General features: G+C 37.6%; 2 protein-coding genes across 3 annotated transcripts; both read left to right on the forward strand.

The window, feature by feature from the left end:
• Positions 1–204: 204 nt before the first annotated feature.
• On the forward strand, positions 205–10,487 carry ipo9 (importin 9). 2 transcript variants are annotated; one of them, XM_084395697.1, is made up of 24 exons: positions 205–452; positions 2,276–2,337; positions 2,447–2,533; positions 2,617–2,818; positions 2,915–3,003; positions 3,092–3,178; positions 3,795–3,914; positions 3,998–4,098; positions 4,233–4,291; positions 4,383–4,534; positions 4,611–4,709; positions 4,789–4,895; positions 4,984–5,123; positions 5,223–5,385; positions 6,295–6,521; positions 6,625–6,773; positions 6,856–6,984; positions 7,080–7,355; positions 8,298–8,464; positions 8,551–8,684; positions 8,762–8,881; positions 8,981–9,094; positions 9,479–9,555; positions 9,666–10,487. In XM_084395697.1, the coding sequence occupies exons 1-24, from the start codon at positions 287–289 to the stop codon at positions 9,774–9,776; spliced, it is 3,138 nt and encodes a 1,045-aa protein (XP_084251823.1). In that variant the 5' UTR covers positions 205–286; the 3' UTR covers positions 9,777–10,487. The 2 variants fall into 2 exon arrangements, with proteins under 2 accessions (XP_084251823.1, XP_084251824.1); XM_084395698.1 differs by having other exon boundaries at positions 207–452; positions 5,226–5,385.
• A 1,557-nt stretch (positions 10,488–12,044) lies between these two features.
• shisa4 (shisa family member 4) lies at positions 12,045–19,245 on the forward strand. Its single transcript, XM_084394613.1, has 5 exons — positions 12,045–12,496; positions 13,515–13,692; positions 14,951–15,087; positions 16,622–16,810; positions 17,446–19,245. The coding sequence occupies exons 1-5, from the start codon at positions 12,439–12,441 to the stop codon at positions 17,484–17,486; spliced, it is 603 nt and encodes a 200-aa protein (XP_084250739.1). The 5' UTR covers positions 12,045–12,438; the 3' UTR covers positions 17,487–19,245.
• The last annotated feature ends 510 nt before the right edge of the window (positions 19,246–19,755 follow it).

Below are 19,755 nucleotides of genomic sequence, written 5' to 3' on the forward strand. Positions count from 1 at the left end.
TTTGTGTGCAACTTCTGTGTGGAATAGCACAAATCAAACGCGTTAATGCTTCGTACTGAGCATCAGGTGGCGACAAAGTAAAAAAAAAAAAAAGTCGGTTCAGTGTAGTTGTTCAACCTCCATTCCTGTGGATGGAGCCATTATGGTCATGATAGCGCCAATGATTCGCGAATGGCAACGTTTCGTCGTTTAATAGTCCCTCCCTAAACGTGCATTGGCGCGCTGTGCATCCTTCCGTCGGGTCCCCGGTCATCTCTCCGTGAGCCTCAGCAAAACTGGCAAAAATATGGCGGGTATGAGCGCCTCGGGTCCCGGCCCGGTTTCGACTCTCGACCAGGTGGATAAAGGACTGAAGGAGACTCTTATAGACGCGCTGAACGCCATTCTGTCGCCGGTGCAAGAAGTGCGTGCTGCGGCTGAGGAGCGTATTAAAGTGTTGGAAGTGACGGAGGGTAAGAACTGACGGGAGATGCTGCCACAACATGCATGACACCATGTGAAGTGTATATTTTCACTCACTGGCATTCCTGAACACACGCCTTTTCATTTTAAACGAACGTTTGCTAATTTTATGATGTTACTTGAACGTGTTCATCCATGTACGCGCGCAGAATTTGCTAACATGTTGGATTGAATTGAAGAGGCAAAAGCATGTGCAGCCAACATGTTCCCGCATTTATAGGTAACTTGATGCTTGTAGAGACATGTGAAAAGATTACATGTGTGGGGTTCGGTTCTGTCCGTCTATATTTAGTCAGTTTCACTTTTAAACTCACATGACGGTAATTTCGTTTGGTAAATACGCGTTATGTTTGTGAGAATATCTGTTAAGATTCTAAGTTCACTTCTAAGAAATCAACATTCTGTTATGTACTCAATCTCATGTTGTTTCAAACCTGTTTGACTTATATATGTGGGTGTTAGAGACTGACATCCTTCGTAACCATTAACTTTAATTGCATACTTTTTTCATACAATGAAAGTGAATGGTGATTGATGTTTATGTTCCGCGGGAGAATAAAAATCTCCTCAGAACTGTAAATGAATTTTTGGGTGAACTAGTTAGCCGTTTAAGTTTCCTAATGCTAAGTTTTTTATTATTATTTTTACATAGGCCTACTACTTTCTTATTTCATAGTCTTATTTATTTCCTCCTATGAATTAAATACATCACTTCCTCATCCTATGGTCACTTGAGGTTTGGTTTCTTCTAGTGTTTCAATTAACTTAGCTCTGAATAACCACTATCATCAAGGTTACATCACCCTTTTTTTTCTTCAACATTTTTTTTTTTTGGGCTGTTTTACTGTCTTTTGGGGGGCTGGGTGTGAGTCAGTAGCATAAGCAGTGATCAAAATGTATGAGTTTAAGAAGTAATGCTTGAAAACCTGGTATGAATTGACCACTAATCTGAATAGGATGTGACATGGTATGGTGGTTATGACCCATTCACTCATTTTGAGTCAGAGACAAACCAGGGCTCAAAAATGCCAGATAATTTTTTATAAACAAAAGTTCGATTATTCCATTATATTCTATTTTAGTATATTAAAATACAGTGGAAAATATTGTATATTATTATTTTATTATAATTACTCCAGTCTTCAGTGTCACATGACCCTACAGAAATCATTCTAATATGCTGATTTGGTGCTCACTCAAGAAACATTTCTTATCAATTTTGAAAACAGTTGTGCAGCTTAATATTTTTGTGGAAACCGTGATGCTTTTGTGGGATTCTTCGATAATTCGAAAGTTCTAAAGAACAGCATTTATTTGAAATAGAAATCTTTTGTAACATAAGTTTTTTCATGTCACTTTTGATCAATCTGATGAATCCTTGCTGAATACAAGTATTTGTGTCTTGAAAAAAAATTGTCTTTTGAACGGCAAGGTTTTTTTTTTTTTCTCTAGAAAGAACAAATATCTTCCCACATACAGTTTGCCCTTGAAAATCAGTCACTGGCTGTGGCCTCTCTCAGGCTACTGCTGTGTGTTGTGTGTCAGCAGTAACATTGTCTCTTGGCCACCAGCCTCTCATTGAGTTAAATCCATGGATGATAAAAGATATGGCAGTGCTGTGTTGCTGTGAATGAAGCGTACATTAGACATGTGTCTTTGATTGTACTTATTTTGCTTCTAATGCATTTTTGGGCCCAACTTGCTAACTTATTGTTGGTTCTTTGTACTTGTGAACTACACTTATATTAATTTGCTTCTGGTTGTTTTTGGCTCCCTGTGGAAATGACACAATATTTTTGCACCTGTTTTGTAGAGTTTGGAGTTCACCTTGCAGAGCTCACTGTCGACCCACATGGAGCACTTGCTATACGCCAAGTAAGACTTCGTTGACATCTAGATATTTTCAGCATAAATCAACAGAAAAACAAGTATTTGATTGTTATGGTTACATTTGCTTAATTTCTTTTCTATGTATCTGTTGTAGTTGGCCTCTGTCATTCTGAAGCAGTATGTTGAGACCCATTGGTGCGCCCAGTCAGAGAAATATAGACCCCCAGAGACGACTGAATGGGTTAGAGACGCGCATTTATGTCTGGATGTTTTAGAGTATTGGAGATGTGGCATTATGTTAATTTGCTTCCCATTTCTGTTCAGGCCAAAGCTGCAATCCGTGAGCTGCTTCCAGGTGGTTTGCGGGAGGCCATCAGCAAGGTGCGCTCCAGCGTGGCCTACGCCGTGTCGGCTATTGCACACTGGGACTGGCCTGAAGCTTGGCCCGGGCTCTTCAAGCTCCTCATGGACATGCTGGCCAGTGGGGATGTTAACGCTGTACACGGCGCCATGAGGGTCCTCACTGGTAATGACTCCAAGCATCTATGATTCTTTCTTACAGTCACAACAAGTGACAATGTTTTTGCGCTGTTATTAAGCAACATATCATTGTGTTTCATAGAATTTACACGAGAGGTGACGGATGTGCAGATGCCTGATGTTGCACCTGTCATTTTGCCTCAAATGTACAAGATTTTTACCATGGCAGAGGTATTATACTCAGCTTTAAAACACGGTACAGTCCATGCTTTTGTGACAATCATGTGTAAACACTTGTGTTCTGTACTTATTGTTGCAGGTTTACAGTATTCGCACACGATCCAGATCAGTTGAGATCTTTACCACGTGCGCCAATCTCATCTGCGCGATTGATGAAGTAGCAAAGGTGAGCTCATAGATAAACGGGTATCACTTTACAATAAGGTTCAGTTTAATAACTTGGGTAATGCGGTTGCTACCAATCCAGTAAGTTAAAACAATACTTTTATAGCATTTCTTAATCTTGGTTAATGTTAACTTCTACATATCACTACCATTCAAAAGTTTGGGATCAGTAAGATTTTTTTAATTATTCTAATTTTTTTCCTAACTAATTCCTTTTTTCTGCAAGAATTCATTAAATTTATTTAAAGTGACAGTAATGACATTTATGATGTAACGATACAAATTATAATAATAAAAAAATGCCTAAAGTTCTTCTGAACTTTATTCATCAATGAATCCTGAAAAAATGTTAAGAAGCACAATGGTTTTCAACCATGATAATAAGAAAGGTTTCTTGAGCACCAAATCTGTATTTTAGAATGATTTCTGAAGGATCATGTGACACTGAAGACTGGAGTTATGATACTGAAAATTCAGCTTTGCCATCACAGGAATGAATTAAATTTTAAAGTATATTAAAATACAAGATGTTCAGCTGATTAAGATTTGTTAAAGTATTAACGTTAAACATATTAAATAGTTAACTGAAATTTTGAAACAGTTGTTTTTGATTCTAGGGTGCTGCCAATACTCTGATCTTCCCGGTGGTGCAGCAGTTCACAGAGGCCTTCATACAGGCTCTGCAGATCCCAGACGGACCCACTTCAGATAGTGGCCTGAAAATGGAAGTGCTCAAGGTGACTAGCTGTTCCATCATGCAGAAAAATACTTTTTTCCCCTCATGATGTAATTGTAATTATGTATTGTTATGTCTTCATAGGCAGTGACGGCTCTCGTGAAGAACTTCCCCAAACCTATGGTGTCCTCCATGCAACAGATTCTACCTATTGTGTGGAACACGTTGACAGAGAGCGCCTCCTTATATCCAGTCATTGACAGCTTTTACCACTTGTTTAACTTATTGCCATTAATATCTTAGACACATCCAATGTTTTTATTGGTACCACAGTCATTTCTATAACAGATTCAAGTACTTTTCTTAACCAGTCATGTACTTATGTGAGAACTGAGGTCAACTACACAGAAGAAGTGGATGATCCAGTTGACTCTGATGGTATGTGGCACTAGATTTTTGTAATTGATCGTCATTGTTTAGATTGGTTTAGTAAGCACTGAGCTCTGTTAATTCATTGTCAATGTCACAGGTGAGGTCCTTGGCTTTGAGAACCTCGTCTTCAGCATCTTTGAGTTTGTCCACACACTGCTGGAAAACAAGAAGTTCAAGAGCACAGTGAAGAAAGCTCTACCAGAGCTTATATATTACATCATCCTCTACATGCAGATCACGGAGGATCAGGTTTGTGGGCGGTGTGAGTGTGTGTGTCAAGTCTTTCTTTATAGCTTTTATCTTAACGTTCTCATCTGTCTCACAGATCAAGGTATGGACTGCCAATCCGCAGCAGTTTGTTGAGGATGAGGATGATGATACGTTCTCTTATTCGGTCCGGATATCAGCACAGGATCTGTTGCTGGTGAGAGCACAGAGAGTTTCTTTGTGGGTGTTCGATTATTTTCCCTCCTTTATATCTTATGTATCCCTTCGTCCATCAGGCTGTGGCTGCCGAGTTTCAAAATGAGAGCGCTGCTGCTTTAGCGGCGGCTGCAACACGGCACCTCCAAGAGGCAGAGCAAGCCAAGAACGCTGGCAGTGAACACTGGTAAAGAGAGAAAACATATCCTCTGTCACAACCAAGCTTTGTCTTTCAGTGGGTTGCTTTACATCAATATCTCTCCATGGATATGCAGGTGGAAGGTGCATGAGGCTTGCATGCTGTCCCTGGGTTCGGTCAAGACCATCATCACAGAGAACGTAAAGAACGGTCGTGTGCAGTTTGACATGCATGGATTCCTCGCCAATGTCATCCTTGCTGACCTCAATTTACCAGGTAACCTTCTTGTACATTTTTAATTTTGATCTTACGTCTGTATATGGCCTGAGTGTAATGACAGGATCTGATCTGCATGTTATTCAATTCAATTCCCAGCAGCCTCTCCATTCCTGTTGGGTCGGGCCTTATGGGCAGCCAGTCGCTTCACTGCAGCGATGTCCCCAGAGCTCATTCAGCAGTTCCTACAGGCCACTGTGAGTGGTTTACATGAGAGCCAGCCACCCTCTGTTCGGATCTCAGCTGTGAGAGCTATCTGGGGGTAAGACTTTTATTTCCAGTTTCTCATGTGTAGGGTTTAATAATTTGCACATATCTGTATGCTGTTCCATTATTTAATTTTTATTAGAACAGAGAATGGTTGAATGCTTACCATAGCAAAAGAACCACAAAGATAAAGGCTTTTTTTATTTTATTTATTCTTTAGGAGCTAATAAAGACTTGCTTGGGTTGCTTCTAAGCAGGAAGCTTAATCGGTTCTACACACTGAGCATTTTAGGGATGAAAACCTGAATTTTTTTTGGGTGATGAATAAATATATGTGGTTTAAACTGAATTACACAATTTAATTATTTCAAATAATTGTCAATGTGTTTGAAAATTCAATAATTCTCCAGTGTTTTTGTCATTTACACTACAGTTGTAAAAGTTTGGAGTCCGTAAGGTGTGTGGGTTTTTTTTTTTTTTTGTTGAAAGATTTAATGTGTAATGAATTGATACTTTTATTTAACTAGGATGCATTAAATTGATTTAAAGTGACAGTAACAACATTTTATAATGTTACAAAAGATTTCTATTTCAAATGCTGTTCTTTTGAACTTTCAACTCGTCAGACAATCCTGAAAAATTATCATGGTTTCCACACAAATATTAAGCAGTACAACTGTTGAACATTGATTTAAATTTTTTTTATCAGGATATTAAAATGATTTCTGAAGGATCATGTGACACTGAAGACTGGAGTAATGACTGCTGAAAATTCAGCTTTGCATCACAGGAATACATTACATTTTAAAATATATTAAACAGTTTTTCACTATATTACTATTTTTACTGTATTTTTGCTCAAATAAATGAGCATAAGAGACTTCAAATGTATTAAATATTACAGACCCTAAACTTTTGAACTGTTGTGTATTTTTTACGTGATCTCTCTTTATGTTTTTCACAGGTATTGTGATCAACTCAAGCTGTCGGAGAGTACCCACGTCCTGCAGCCGTTCCTGCCCAGTGTCTTAGAAGGGCTGGTGCAGCTCGCGGCTCAGTTCAGCTCTGAAGTTCTCACTTTAGTCATGGAAACCCTATGTATTGTGTGCACGGTGGATCCGGCTTTCACCACGAGTGCTGAGAACAAGATCTGCCCGCTCACTATTGCCATATTCCTTAAGTACAGTAATGGTAAGATCATTTTATAATTATTTAATTTTATTATCAACATCCAGTATCATTTGCCTTGTAGATTAGATTACTTGGGGCTTGTTTTCTTTTCTCTTTCTGTTAGATCCAGTTGTTGCATCTTTAGCGCAGGACATCTTCAAGGAGCTTGCCCAAATTGAAGCCTGCCAAGGACCCATGCAAATGCGCCTCATTCCTACTCTCGCTAGCATTATGCAGGCACCGCCTGATAAAATCCCATCTGGCCTTTGTGCTGTAAGATAAACTTCTCATTTTTGTTCTACCTCCATTTATGAACTGTTTTCTGTAAGTAATACATATTTTTCTGTTCTTGCAGACATCCATAGATATCCTAACTACAGTTGTTCGTAACACTAAGCCCCCTCTGTCAGACATGCTTGTGTGCCAAGCTTTTCCTGCGGTGGCCCAGTGCACCCTCCGCACAGATGACAACACCACAATGCAGGTAGCATCAGTTTCCTAAAAACAAAAATCTGTTATATCTTTTCAGAGTCCTCATGTCAGTTGTTATCTAACTCGCATCATTGCTGATTTTCCCAGAATGGTGGTGAATGCTTGAGGGCCTATGTGTCCGTGGCGCTGGAGCAGATTGCCCAGTGGCAAGATGAGCAAGGCCACAGTGGCCTGTGGTATGTCATGCAGGTTGTCAGTCAGCTCCTGGACCCTCGCACGTCTGAGTTCACCGCTGCTTTTGTAGGTCGTCTGGTGTCCACTCTCATTGCCCGGGCTGGCACTCAGTTGGCTGACCAGCTGGACCAAATACTGCGTGCTATTCTCAGCAAGATGCAGCAGGCCGAGACGCTCAGTGTGATGCAGGTACGGTTGGATCAGGAATAGAATTTTGGCCCAGGTGCAGTACCCCAGTGTCGAAACTAAACTGATACCATTAGTGTTTTCAAACTTGGGCCTGGGGGCCACAAGCAGGGTCCATGGAAAATTTGAGAGAACGAAAAAATATTAGGGCTGTCAACCTTAATTTGTTGACTTTAAATGTCAATATATATGTTTAACAGTCTTTTTAACACCATTCATGACATTCATTCATTGTTTTCATCAACACCAGATCTAAATGTATTTTTATTTATGTATTCATTTTTAAGTGTTTTGTTGCATCTTATTTCATTTTTGAAAGACGGCGCCCATCATATTTGGAGGTCATTGTTGTCAAGTTTGGAATAACCCTGTAATTGTCAAGAAATAACCCGTTTTCACCATCATGGAAAACCTGGAAGTATCAGGGAATTTTAAAATTGTGTTTTCCAGGACTGAAAAAGTAATGAAATGTAAAATCATGGAAATTTCTAAAATATTTAATCAGCTATTAAGCCATAAATGTTTAAATCAGCAAATTGTTCTATTGATTCAGTTCTTTTCAATGAATTGGTCAAAACCGTTTGCAAAATGGTCTGAATATTCATAAATGAATCAGCATGAAACAAAAATGGGTAAATCCTACCCTTTATTTGTAGAACATTCATTAGAACATTCAGTTCCTTGAAAGGAAAGAAACCAAAATAATACAGTAAATGTACCATGGTGCTGGGATACTGCTGAACCCGAATGCAGGTGTGACATGATTTAGCAAAGGTACAGAAATAGCACCCACTTAATAAACTGCAATTTTACTTTTCAGCAAGTTATAGATGTCTGCCTGTTTTTGTGTATTGAACATTCATTTTCTTGCATGACAGATAATTCTGAAGCTGGCTGCTCAAATGAAGTGTGAAATATGTCCTCTTTATTCATTTATTTATTCAGTCCCTGATCATGGTTTTCGCCCACCTGGTCCATATCCAGTTGGAGCCCCTTCTGGAATTCCTATGCAGTCTTCCAGGTCCCACAGGGAAACCTGCCCTAGAGTTTGTCATGGCTGAGTGGATGAGTCGCCAACATCTGTTCTATGGCCAGTATGAAGGCAAAGTCAGGTGAGGGTTTCCAATCTCGTCTCCAGTGTGTTTGAAGGAATTGTACAGCTCGCATTGAAATAACACTGTAATCACTCTGTCCACAGTGCTGTCGCCTTGTGTAAACTCCTCCAGCACGGTTTTAATACAAATGACAAACGCCTCCAAGATATAGTCGTCAAAGGAGATGAAATTTTTAATCCAGACGAGGGAATTTGTACACGTTCTAAATCGGCCAAGAGTAAGTAGATGGCCTCTTAAACTGCCAAATTAATAATTGTTATTGCCTCAGATATCTGACCGATCTGCTCCTCTCAGACCCACAGCGGTGGACCAACATTCCTTTGCTGGTAAAGATCTTTAAACTCATCGTCAATGAACTGTCTTCTGTGGTGGAGGCTAATGCAAACAGAGCAAATCCAGCAGATTGGAGCCAAGGTATTTATGTGGTTGGTTTAAATATTTACCCCTAGTATTAGTATTAATTGATGAATTTGAATTGTGGGCATCTTAAGTTTTGTAATTCTTGCTTTGCAGAGTCTGCTGGAATGTGGGATGATCTGGCGGAGGAAGAGGATGATGATGATGATGAGGAAGATGAAGGACTAGCTGGACAGCTTCTGTCTGATCTCATTGCCTCCAACAAATACGGTAAAAATTCATGACCAACATAGGCTTAAATTTGCATTTTTCCATTCTAATATTACATGTATGTATTTGGCTTCATCCAGAGTGACTTGAATTGTATTTAGGTTTATGTATTTGTTTCAGTTTTAGTTTTTATATATTTCCCGTACTTTTCAGTTAGTTGCCAACATTTAAAATTATTGAATGTAATTTTTTTCATCAAACATTGTAGTTTTTATTTCAATTAACAAGAACATTTTCAATAGTTTCAGTTTTAGTTAACAATAATAACCCTGCTTCACATCTTTAGCAATGCAATGCAAAAACAAGTAAACCAGTGAAGTGCACAATGCTTTCTATATTCTACAAATAAGCCGTTGTATAACAGTTATTGTAATTTCCCCATAGACGATGATTATTATGAGGATGACGATGATGAAGATCCAGATGCTCTGAAGGATCCCATATATCAAATTGACCTTCAGGTGAGTCATTTTGTGATTCAAAACACAGTATTTCTGTAACACAGTGTAGCCTTCATATCTTCATCTCTTATTAATGTGCTGTTAAATGATTCTAGTGTTTCTCTCCACAGGCTTATCTGACAGATTTCCTAACCCAGTTTGCTCAGCAGCCTTGCTATAGCATGTTTTCAAGCCACTTGAATGAAGTAGAGAGAAGAGCCTTGCAGTCCATTGGTATATGACCTGTATCCCCACCCAACATCGGCTCCTTGTCCTTTGTTTCCGTCTTTACCACTCGGTCATCTTTTCTTCAAACTTGAACATTTGAGTGGCCTCGGATTGCCTTTCGGACGACGCTCTTGATCCACAACCCAAAAGAGGACTAGAGTAAAGGTTTACGTGCCTCTCCCTGTATTTTATTAAGGGAAGGAATGGACTAGGATTGATTCCTGTGGATGTTAAAAGAGAAGGGCGTGAGGAGCAGCTTCTTGGCGTCCCAGACAGGACTGTGTGGTTGCATTTGTATCGGATGTCAAAACACTACTGTGCTTTGATAGACCTATCTGGTATGATGAATGAATTTTTTGCAAAGGGACTGGTAACGGTATAGGAACAATTTAAAAGTATCAATTGTCCATTTGTACCTTCTCACTTTACTAAATCATGATGGTTACAAAATCTTTCTGTAGAGGAAGGAAAAAGACTTCTGGCGGATGATTGATTAATCTTTGAAAAAAGTTGGAACTGTTGGCGGCCTTATTAAAATATTCCACGTCGTTTGTCATTACGTGGTCTCATGAGCATGGTCTTTATGGCTACACAGTGTTGAGTGAGCATGAAGAATTATATGGTGTTACAATGGTGATCTTACAGTCTTATTAGCAACACTGTCTCCACTTGAGTATGAGAAAAATTTCAAAATAAAAGGCCTGTTATGGTCTATTTTAAGTGTATTTAGTTTCAAAACGTTTTTGAAGATTTAGACATCTGTATGACACTATTTTATTTTTTTACCGTAAAAAAAAAAAACAAGAAAAAAAAACTTCATTTATCTATATTCACTCTTAAAGATATATTGCTAACACTTTACAATTAGGTCTTACTTGTTAACATTAGTTAATGCATTAGCTAAAGTGGACTGACAATGAGCAATATATTTAAAGCATTTATTTATTTGTTAACGTCAGTAGAAATATTGTTCATGTTAGTTCACAGTGCATTTACTAATGTCAACAAATATCAAGTTGTATTACCAAATGTAAAAATTAGCATGAAGATTAATAAATGCTGTAGAAGTATTGTCCATTGTTAGTTCATGTTAACAAATCAAACCTTATTGTTATTGATTATTTTGTATATATCGGTTATTGTTATTTGCCGGATGCAAAACATTTTTGTAACTGTACATTATCTTTAGGATAATGGTTATGGTCAATTGGTTATAAACATGCAAATGTCTTATATAGCTTATTCCATTACAAAGCATTGTTTTGTTAAAAACAAATCTAAACTGTCATGACGTGAAGGCCAAGTATCCCATACTCGGAATTTGTCCTCTGCATTTAACCCATCCAAGTTAGTGCACACACATTAGGTGCAGTGAGTTGTGAACACACACACACCCAGAGCAGTGGCATCTGGCATCGGTTTTGTTTATAAAAAATGTTAACTCAGAAAATATGGAGTTTATCATAGGCCACAACAATTTTTTACAAAATTATTAAATAATACATTTTTAATTAGCATGTTTTTTTTAGTACAGCTACCACCGTCGTGGCACTCTGTACTTGACATTAATTTACACATTTTAATCATTGATCATTATGAAAATACATAACATTTTAAGTCACAGTGTAAAAAACACTGAACCGCTTATCATATTTAGAGTTTATATGTATACACTGCCGTTCAAATGTTTGGGATCGGTAAAATGTTTTATGGTTTTAAAAGAAGTCTCTTATGCTCACCAAGGCTGCATTTATTTGATAGAAAAAAACTTTAAATAACAGTTTTCTATTTTAATATATTTTAAAATAATTTATTCCTGTGATGGCAAAGCTGAATTTTCAGCATCATTACTCCTGTCTTTAGTGTCACATGATCCTTCAGAAATCATTCAATTCAATTCAATCATACAATTTTCAGTCAAATAAATGCAGCCTTGGGGAGTATAAGATACTTCTTTTAAAAACATTTAAAAAATTGTACTTATTCCAAACTTTTGAACGGCTGTGTGTGTGTGTGTGTGTATGTATATATATATATATATATATATATATATATATATATATAATATATGGTAAAATGGGTAACATTTTTAGATGCAAGTCCAGCGTGTGCAGGATGATTGATGACACATCAGCCAGTGTTATTATAGGAAATAAATAGAAATATATATGTATATGCATTGCCTTATATGTAACATTACACTTATTTTCAGAAACGATATAGCGTAGTCTGCACATATAGGCTAATGTGAATTAATCTATTTATCTCCAGAAGTGTGAACTGCTACAGGAGCCCACGGGCTCCATTTTCCCCTCATGGAATTTCGCGCGTCTGATGCACTACAACAATTACACCCAGTAACGGTTAATCTCCGGAATAATTATCTTCCTTTTCCCGTCTTAGTTTGAATACAACACTTCATCCCGGGGAAATGAACGTCCTTTAATTTATTTCATCTATGAGGAGGCTGGTACTGGACGTTTGGCGTCGGGCGTGTAGCGTCACGGGCGGTGTGTCATTCCACACAGATCGCATGTTGATCACGAAGCCGCTTGATTCAGAGCTTCGCTTTCTGCGAGACGTGGCAAATATTATCATTTGAAGGTTTCCTTCTTTTCAAAGGATGCAAATGTAACCATTTTTGTCTGGTATAACGGATAGTGTTCTGGAAGCAGGATGTCCTTCTACGCCGTCATTACACCGGTCCTCTATATTATTTTCTCAGCTTGGCAGGGTAAGACGATATTGTAGTTTCTTCATAGGCCTCATTGCTGCAAATATTTACCTGTACATGTTTTTTTATTTTATATAAGGTATTATTTGAGTAATATAATGCTTATTGCTGACGACGATGTCATGTATAGCTTTTATATAATGCAACTTACATACAAGTAACATTACTGCTACAATGTTCATTTCTATAGCAACAGCTCTCAAACCCCTTAGATTTGCAAGTTCACGTGAGGCTGCATTTGTTTTCTTCTGTATTTTGTGTAGGTAGGTCATTCACTGCAGAACCAGTAACTGAAAGCTAATCCAAGTTGAGACCTTGAAGCAAGTGGTTAACTGACCTACATTTAAAATACTGCTACTGAACATGAAAACAAAGATGCAATTTCTATAATAAATAAATCAAATAAAAAAATATATATATATATTAAGATTTATTGTAAGATTACATCTTGTAAAATTAATGTAAGAAATTACTTTCTTTACTTTAGTAATTATTTGGTTAGTTGAGTGAGCGTCTTAGGAGTCAACTAATCATGAATTAGCCTAATGTGCTTATTTAATATTTAATTAAAAAATAGGCTATTATCATGAATGTTTAGTGTATATGTAGTAGGCTAGTGGCCAAAAAGTGATGTCCGGTCTAGGAAAATTGACATCTTCACCCTTTAAAAAAGTTGCAGAAAATGTTGTAAACACGTTGTGTACTCAATGACGCATGCCAAATTATGTGGACACTTTTAGGCCAGTCTGTCATACAAAGAAATGATGAACTAAAACAAGAAAGTATGCTCATAACTGATTATGTTGTTCTCAAAGTAGCCTGTGCTTTTCTCCTGTGCATAGTAAAATAAAACCTATATTTTTAAAACCTAACAAATATATATAGCCTATATGTTATTGTATTAGCCTATATTAAGTGTAACCGCATTCAATTTTCAAAGTTTAGAATATTTTTTCCCAATATGTTGTAGTGTTTTGCTATATTTATTACCACAATTTTTTTTAATTATTACTTTCAGTGAGTGCAAATGAGGACTGCTTGTGGTATGTGGACAAAAATGGCACTTGGCACAATGGCTTTGACTGCCCACTCATAACGTTCTGCTGTGGGAACTGTCACCGCCGTTACTGCTGCCTGGATGGCTTCAAGATGATCACAGAGGCGGGACAGAAGCGCTGCATGCTGTTCCATCTCAGGTACATTTTTCAAGATTCTAGATTATTGACCACTAGGGTTAAGTAGTAATGGTGTCTCAGACATCTTTTTGTTTATACTGTTTCTTTTTGGATCAAATTTTAGTCAAATTCAGTGGGTGATGGCTGACCCTCCAAAATTCGATCCCATTCACTTCCATTGTATGGGACACTGTAACCAAGATTTTTACAACATTGCTACAAATGCTGTTGATTGAGCTTAACTTTGAATATGGAATATTCCTGTAGGTTTTCTATCTTCTGCACAAAAATAAACATTTTGTTGCAGTACTGCATCCATATTCTTGCACTAAAACACACATCCACCTGTATAAATCGCGTTTATTTTGAATGGTCCTTGCCTTTGCGATGCCAATTGTTTCATACTACACAAGGTTTAAACGCTTTAAATTATTATACATGTGTTTACAACTTAACAATTATGTTTTTGTCCATTGTTGTAATATTGTTTTACTTTTTTCAATTTAAAATAATAGGCTTCTGTCAGTGATTGCATTCATTCGAAATATTTTTTTAAAGTGCATGTCCAGTAATGTACTTATTGAAACATACTGGTGAAATCAGGCATTATGAGAACTAGCAAGTACTCACTCCATTCGCCTCATACATTATGTTAAGGTTTGCACACAGTAGTTTAATAATATCATTACATATCGCGACCTGAACACGAAAATATAAACAAGGCTGTTCACGCAGCCGCATCTTTCTCATAGAGTTTCAAAGCAGAATGACAATAGACAAGTGTACGTCATGAATGAATATTTTGGGGAGATCTGTCCGCAGAAGCAAGCCATGATGAATAGCTGATTTGTATGGAGGCATCTGATGACCAAGCTAAACTGGAATTTGTGAATGTTTTTAGCCCGGAGCAATCTGTGTTTACAATGCACAATCTCTCAAGATGGTCACAGTTTGGTTCGCTTTAAAAGGGTCTAAGATCGGTTGGAGTGTTCCCATATGGGCCAGTGAATCACGCTCAGATCCCTGAAAAGGACCAAGTGTGTAGCCTCGAGGGGCTCATTAATTTCACATTAGGCCACCAAACAAAACTAATTTGATTTTAAGGAAAGCTGAGCAAAAGTATGACTGTTATAAAAGAAATGCTGTTCTTAATGGTGAAGCTGCTAATTGCTAGACCTAAAGGCCTAACTATTTTCTATGAGTTGCTCCCAGAGAAGTCAGATTATTCCAAATTTATGTTTGATAACACCAGTGAAGTTTTCTGTCCTGCCTCTCTCAGCCCTTCCACCATAGCTGGCATTGCTTCATCGATCCTGCTCTTTGTGGCTGCTATAGCAACTATGGTCTGTTGCTTCATGTGTTCCTGTTGTTACCTTTACCAGCGCCGCCAGCAACGTGGCAGAACTCCTTATGAAGGTAAACACAATCACTTCTTTCTCTTCGCAGTCCATCCTGAATTTACTATATGTGGTATTTTATTGAAGTATACTTACATGTGAATTAATTAAAAATACAAATAAGAAAATTAAAAAATCTATTTGTTGCAGAGACACATGAAGGTATTATATGTAATATTTAGAATGTATTTTTGGTTTTGCTGTTTGTTGGCTGTTGCTGTTATTATTCTATTATATATTTATTAATATACATTGCTATTACAACTACTATAAGTAAATCCAACCTTAACCAGATACAGTACACTCACGTAAACATGGCAAATCGTCATTGTCTATATCGTCGCAAAATGTTAACTATTATCACCTAGTGATATGTTAAAAGTTGTAAAAGTATGTTCAAATAACCTATTAGCAAATCTCAGCTGCATGATTGTTTATATCATTGCAAAATATAAACTATAATCTCTATGCTCTAATCTGCTAAATTTTTTTGGATACTATATAAACATTAACATCATGATTTTCTGCAAAGCTGAATTGTGAAAAGTGCTATACAAATAAATTGACTAGACTTGACTTGATTTATTTATAATCTGGTATTATTCCTGGTCTGGTATTGAGTGGCGTACCCTCATTTAACATCCTTCTATGTACCCCCTCTCTTCAGTCACACATTTTCATAACATATGCCCCCTTATTTAATTTTTTTTACCTTTATAACCTGTATTTACAAATAGGTCATTGAATCAATGACTCTCACGATTCATTCTAAGCCGCAGATTCGTTCACAAATCACTGCTGTGTGTTACAGTTCTGCTGCGGCTTTCGTTGGAACTATTTTTTCATTGCAAAATAGAGCAAACAATACTGACAATACTGTGTTTAAAATGTACATCACATATTTGGGAAAAATTGCATTCTTCCTAGTATAGTATATTACTAATGTTAAAAACAAGAACTCACACAGGGTATGTTTTTGTATCGAAGAGTTTTAGTCTTAAATCATTCTCCTTGCACAGTCTGTGTCTATATTTGTGTATGGTAGTAAGTGCTAAATCCCCACTTTTACAAAGGTACATTGTCAAGAACGTCAGTAATGTAGCCCGATTTGCTAAGGCAGCAAACTCTGCATGCAACCTATCATGTGCACACTGCTTGTGTGGATGCAGTCAGTTTTGACCGCAGAAGATGAGGTAATTTGATTGGATGTCATGTATTTGACCTTTTATGGCATTTTGCCTGTTAGAAATACATGCTCGGTTTTAATGTTATTTTAAGGTGGAGCAGAATTAAATGAACAGCAAAACTCAGCATTTTGTTCACGTATCCCCTCTGTCACCTCACTACCCCCAGGGGTACGTTTACCCCAGTTTGGGAACCACTGTGGTATTGCATTGCGTTCTTCATTAGTTCTATGTATTTAACCACCGGCTTCTTATTGGAATACTCTCATTACTCCTGAATAAATTTGCCATGGCTAATTTTCAGAATGCTTGAACTGATTCTTAAGAAGAATAAAAATCATTGTTTACTAACATTAGTCTCAATTTCAGCCCAGCACATTCCAATGGCCAGCTATCCTGTGGAGCATATGTACGACGCTTATGGTAAACCCATTGGACATCCTGATTATCCTGGATTTCCAATGGTACAGCAGTATCCAGGTGTCCCTCACCAATATCCCATGATGCACCATGGTCCTTATCCTCCTAATCCTCCTGATGCAGGATACAGTCAAGCAGGTATTCCCATGGCCTCTGTCAGAGATCGCATACCAAGCTCTTAATGTCACCATGAAATAAAACTGACAATTATTTTTTCAAGGAATATTGCTAAATCATTTATCCATGTACATCATTTTTATTTTTTAACTCATGTGCCCTCATTAACTTTTATTAAAGTAACGTCTGTACTTTGCAACTACATCTCTTCTCTGATGACGTGTTTACTGGCATGAGGGCGGGACAAAATAGCGAACCAAAATGATCCAATCAAGTCCCACCCTACATTTTTTTCTTGTTGGAGAAGCCCTTTCACATGGAAGTACAAGGGAAGAAAAAAACAATCGCTTTAAAAATGAAGGTTCCAAAAAAGAAAAAAAGAAAACATTTTTGGTTCTCCAAAGAACCTTTGAGTTTTGCTTCATGTAAAGAACATTTTAACAAGAATTACTTTTTTTTCCCCTTTAATGGACCTTTTGTCCAATCCAATGGAAAGGATCCATGGATGTTAAAGGTTCTTCATGGAACCATTGATGCCAATAAAGAACCTTTTCTTTTTAAGAGTGTGCAGTGGAAATAAAAACACCACATTTGTATATAATAGCACACAGAATCAGAAAGCTTTTCACTGAACTGTGTTATTGTTGTGTTTTCAGCTCCTCCACCATACTCCCCTCCCCAATACCCAGGGCACTGAAAGAGCTGGAGTCCCTCAGCGAGAAGAAGATAACCCACACAATGGGTGATGAAGAGGGCCCATGCTTGTTTGGAATCCCTTGTATGAGAAGCGGTTTAAAAAAAATATTTATGTTATTTATTTCTTGATTAGTTTGTGGAGTGAAGCATGAACTGACTTCGGAATCGCCTCATGCCGTCGGAGTGTTTTCTTGTTTGATGTACAGCTTTCACGTTTCACTAATCAACAAGACTCTTCCCACTTAAATCCAGCAACTCTGTGAACTAAAAGACTGCTTTAAATTTGCCATTAACATTTTGTTCAAACTCTCTGAAATGACTGTCCTGCAGAAGAGACTGGCTGACAGTTCTGACTTATCCAGGATATCATTCTCTGGTCCGCCAAATAAGAAGCAGCGTGTGACATTTGCACTTTATTCTGCAATAGACATGCTTAGCTGTCTCTCCCTGCTTGTTTGTTCAAAATGTATTTATTTTACCGCTAATCTGAGCATGTCATGTGCATCAACACCAAATCATGCTGTACGCTTTTCATGTCTTAGGTGTCTTATAGACAGTTAACATGCGGACATGAGACATAGATGTCTTATAGACAGTTAACATGCAGTATGTAAATAAGAAAGAACTTACATTAAGAAAGAATTTCATGTTTCATTCCATCCTCACAACCAGCCAAAACTTCATTCTGCGCATTTGTAGTTCGTCAACTGTTGTTAGATCTGGCTTGAGGTTGAGCTGTAATGTTAACAGCATGTCTTAGAATTGCATGTCTTTTATTGTATCTTCCTTCCCAGGCTAGCTGTCAAGGAAATCACAGCAATGTTTGCATTCAGTTAGTTTAGTTCAGTCTGTTTTTACTTGTTTCAAAAAGGTTTTTGTAAAACATTTCACACTCATTTATGTTGTTTTGTTACATTCTCACAGCGAAGGTACGTTTAAGTCCCTTTAAGGCAAGTCATTTCACTCTGCGATTATTTTCGTAATGCCCACATGCAGCTATTTCCAGCCATGTACAGCTCCTATTTACTTGAATGGGGAAATACTGAAATCTGTTTGCCGAAATTACTTTAATTAAGTTCACGCCAAAAATAAATGAATAAATAAATACACATTTTCACACCCTTTCCCATTGGCTCTTTTAACTGTGAAGGGGCTGTCAAATTTACCGTTGTTCAGCTAATTTTAATGGAAATCCACACAATTATGAATTTTGTCGCATTGTGCGAATGTGCCACATTGACCAACAGTCAATGCTTGAAGGTGACTTTTGTTTGAGCTGTGCTTCATACATCGCTACATTATTAACGATAGATAATGGAACTTTTTTGCTCGTGAAATTCTGCTAATGCGACTGCACCATAAGCCGGGACTTCCATTGACGCCATATTGAGTGTTTTTCCCCCATTTATATTAGCACGAGTGGATGTCTCTGCCTTAATTACTTTAAAAGTTCATCATATTAAACTTTTCAAGGGTAGATTATAATGTAAATTAAAAGAATTAGACATCTCATTAAAAGAATCAATTGTCAGGTACATTTGAGGTGCGATTTGTATTTGATTTCTGCTACCTCCTCATCTCACATCTGTAAGATTAGTATTGATGCTTAGTCCACTGTTTAAATAACGTGTTAGTTATTTAAAATAATGTATATTTAACAGTGTTGTTTTTGTTATATACAGCTAATGCTACTGTATTTGTCACTCTGGAATGTGAAGTACAAATAAGAAAAGGAACTATAAAGAGAAATTTTTACAACATGTAATATTAACAGGCATTTTACTTGGGGGCGAGGCAATTAATAGGCTACTAGTGTTTGAATTTGCACTAATCCTATAAGAGAGGTCTAATTGAACAGACTGGACAAGGAATATTGCATAATTCTCTTTTTACAATAAAAACAGACTTTGACTTTGCTGTCTCCAATCATGCTGTGCCTGAAATCAATGAGTAACCATATCAACAGATGTAAATAAACACTGCTGCGATTAGATCCTACTCTTTTAGACAGCACCAGAGCCCACTGTAGTCCCAGAGCCACAGAGCCACAGAGAGCCAAGTCTGAACAGGTGCATGAGCCGGCAATAACATCCCTCATGGAGATTACCCCTGAATGGAGATTAGGCTCCTTCTTCCCTAGCAGCTCGGATCCGCCTTGGGCTTTCAGCTCTCCAGCTCTGCACTGGTGTGTGGATCTACCTGAAGCCTCAAAGCTCCGGACTCCACCTCGTCCTGTCGACCCATCGGCTCCACCTTGGCTCCACGCTAGC

The sequence above is a fragment of the Rutilus rutilus genome (assembly GCF_951802725.1).
Source record: "Rutilus rutilus genome assembly, chromosome: 22".
Classification (NCBI taxonomy): Eukaryota; Metazoa; Chordata; class Actinopteri; order Cypriniformes; family Leuciscidae; genus Rutilus; species Rutilus rutilus.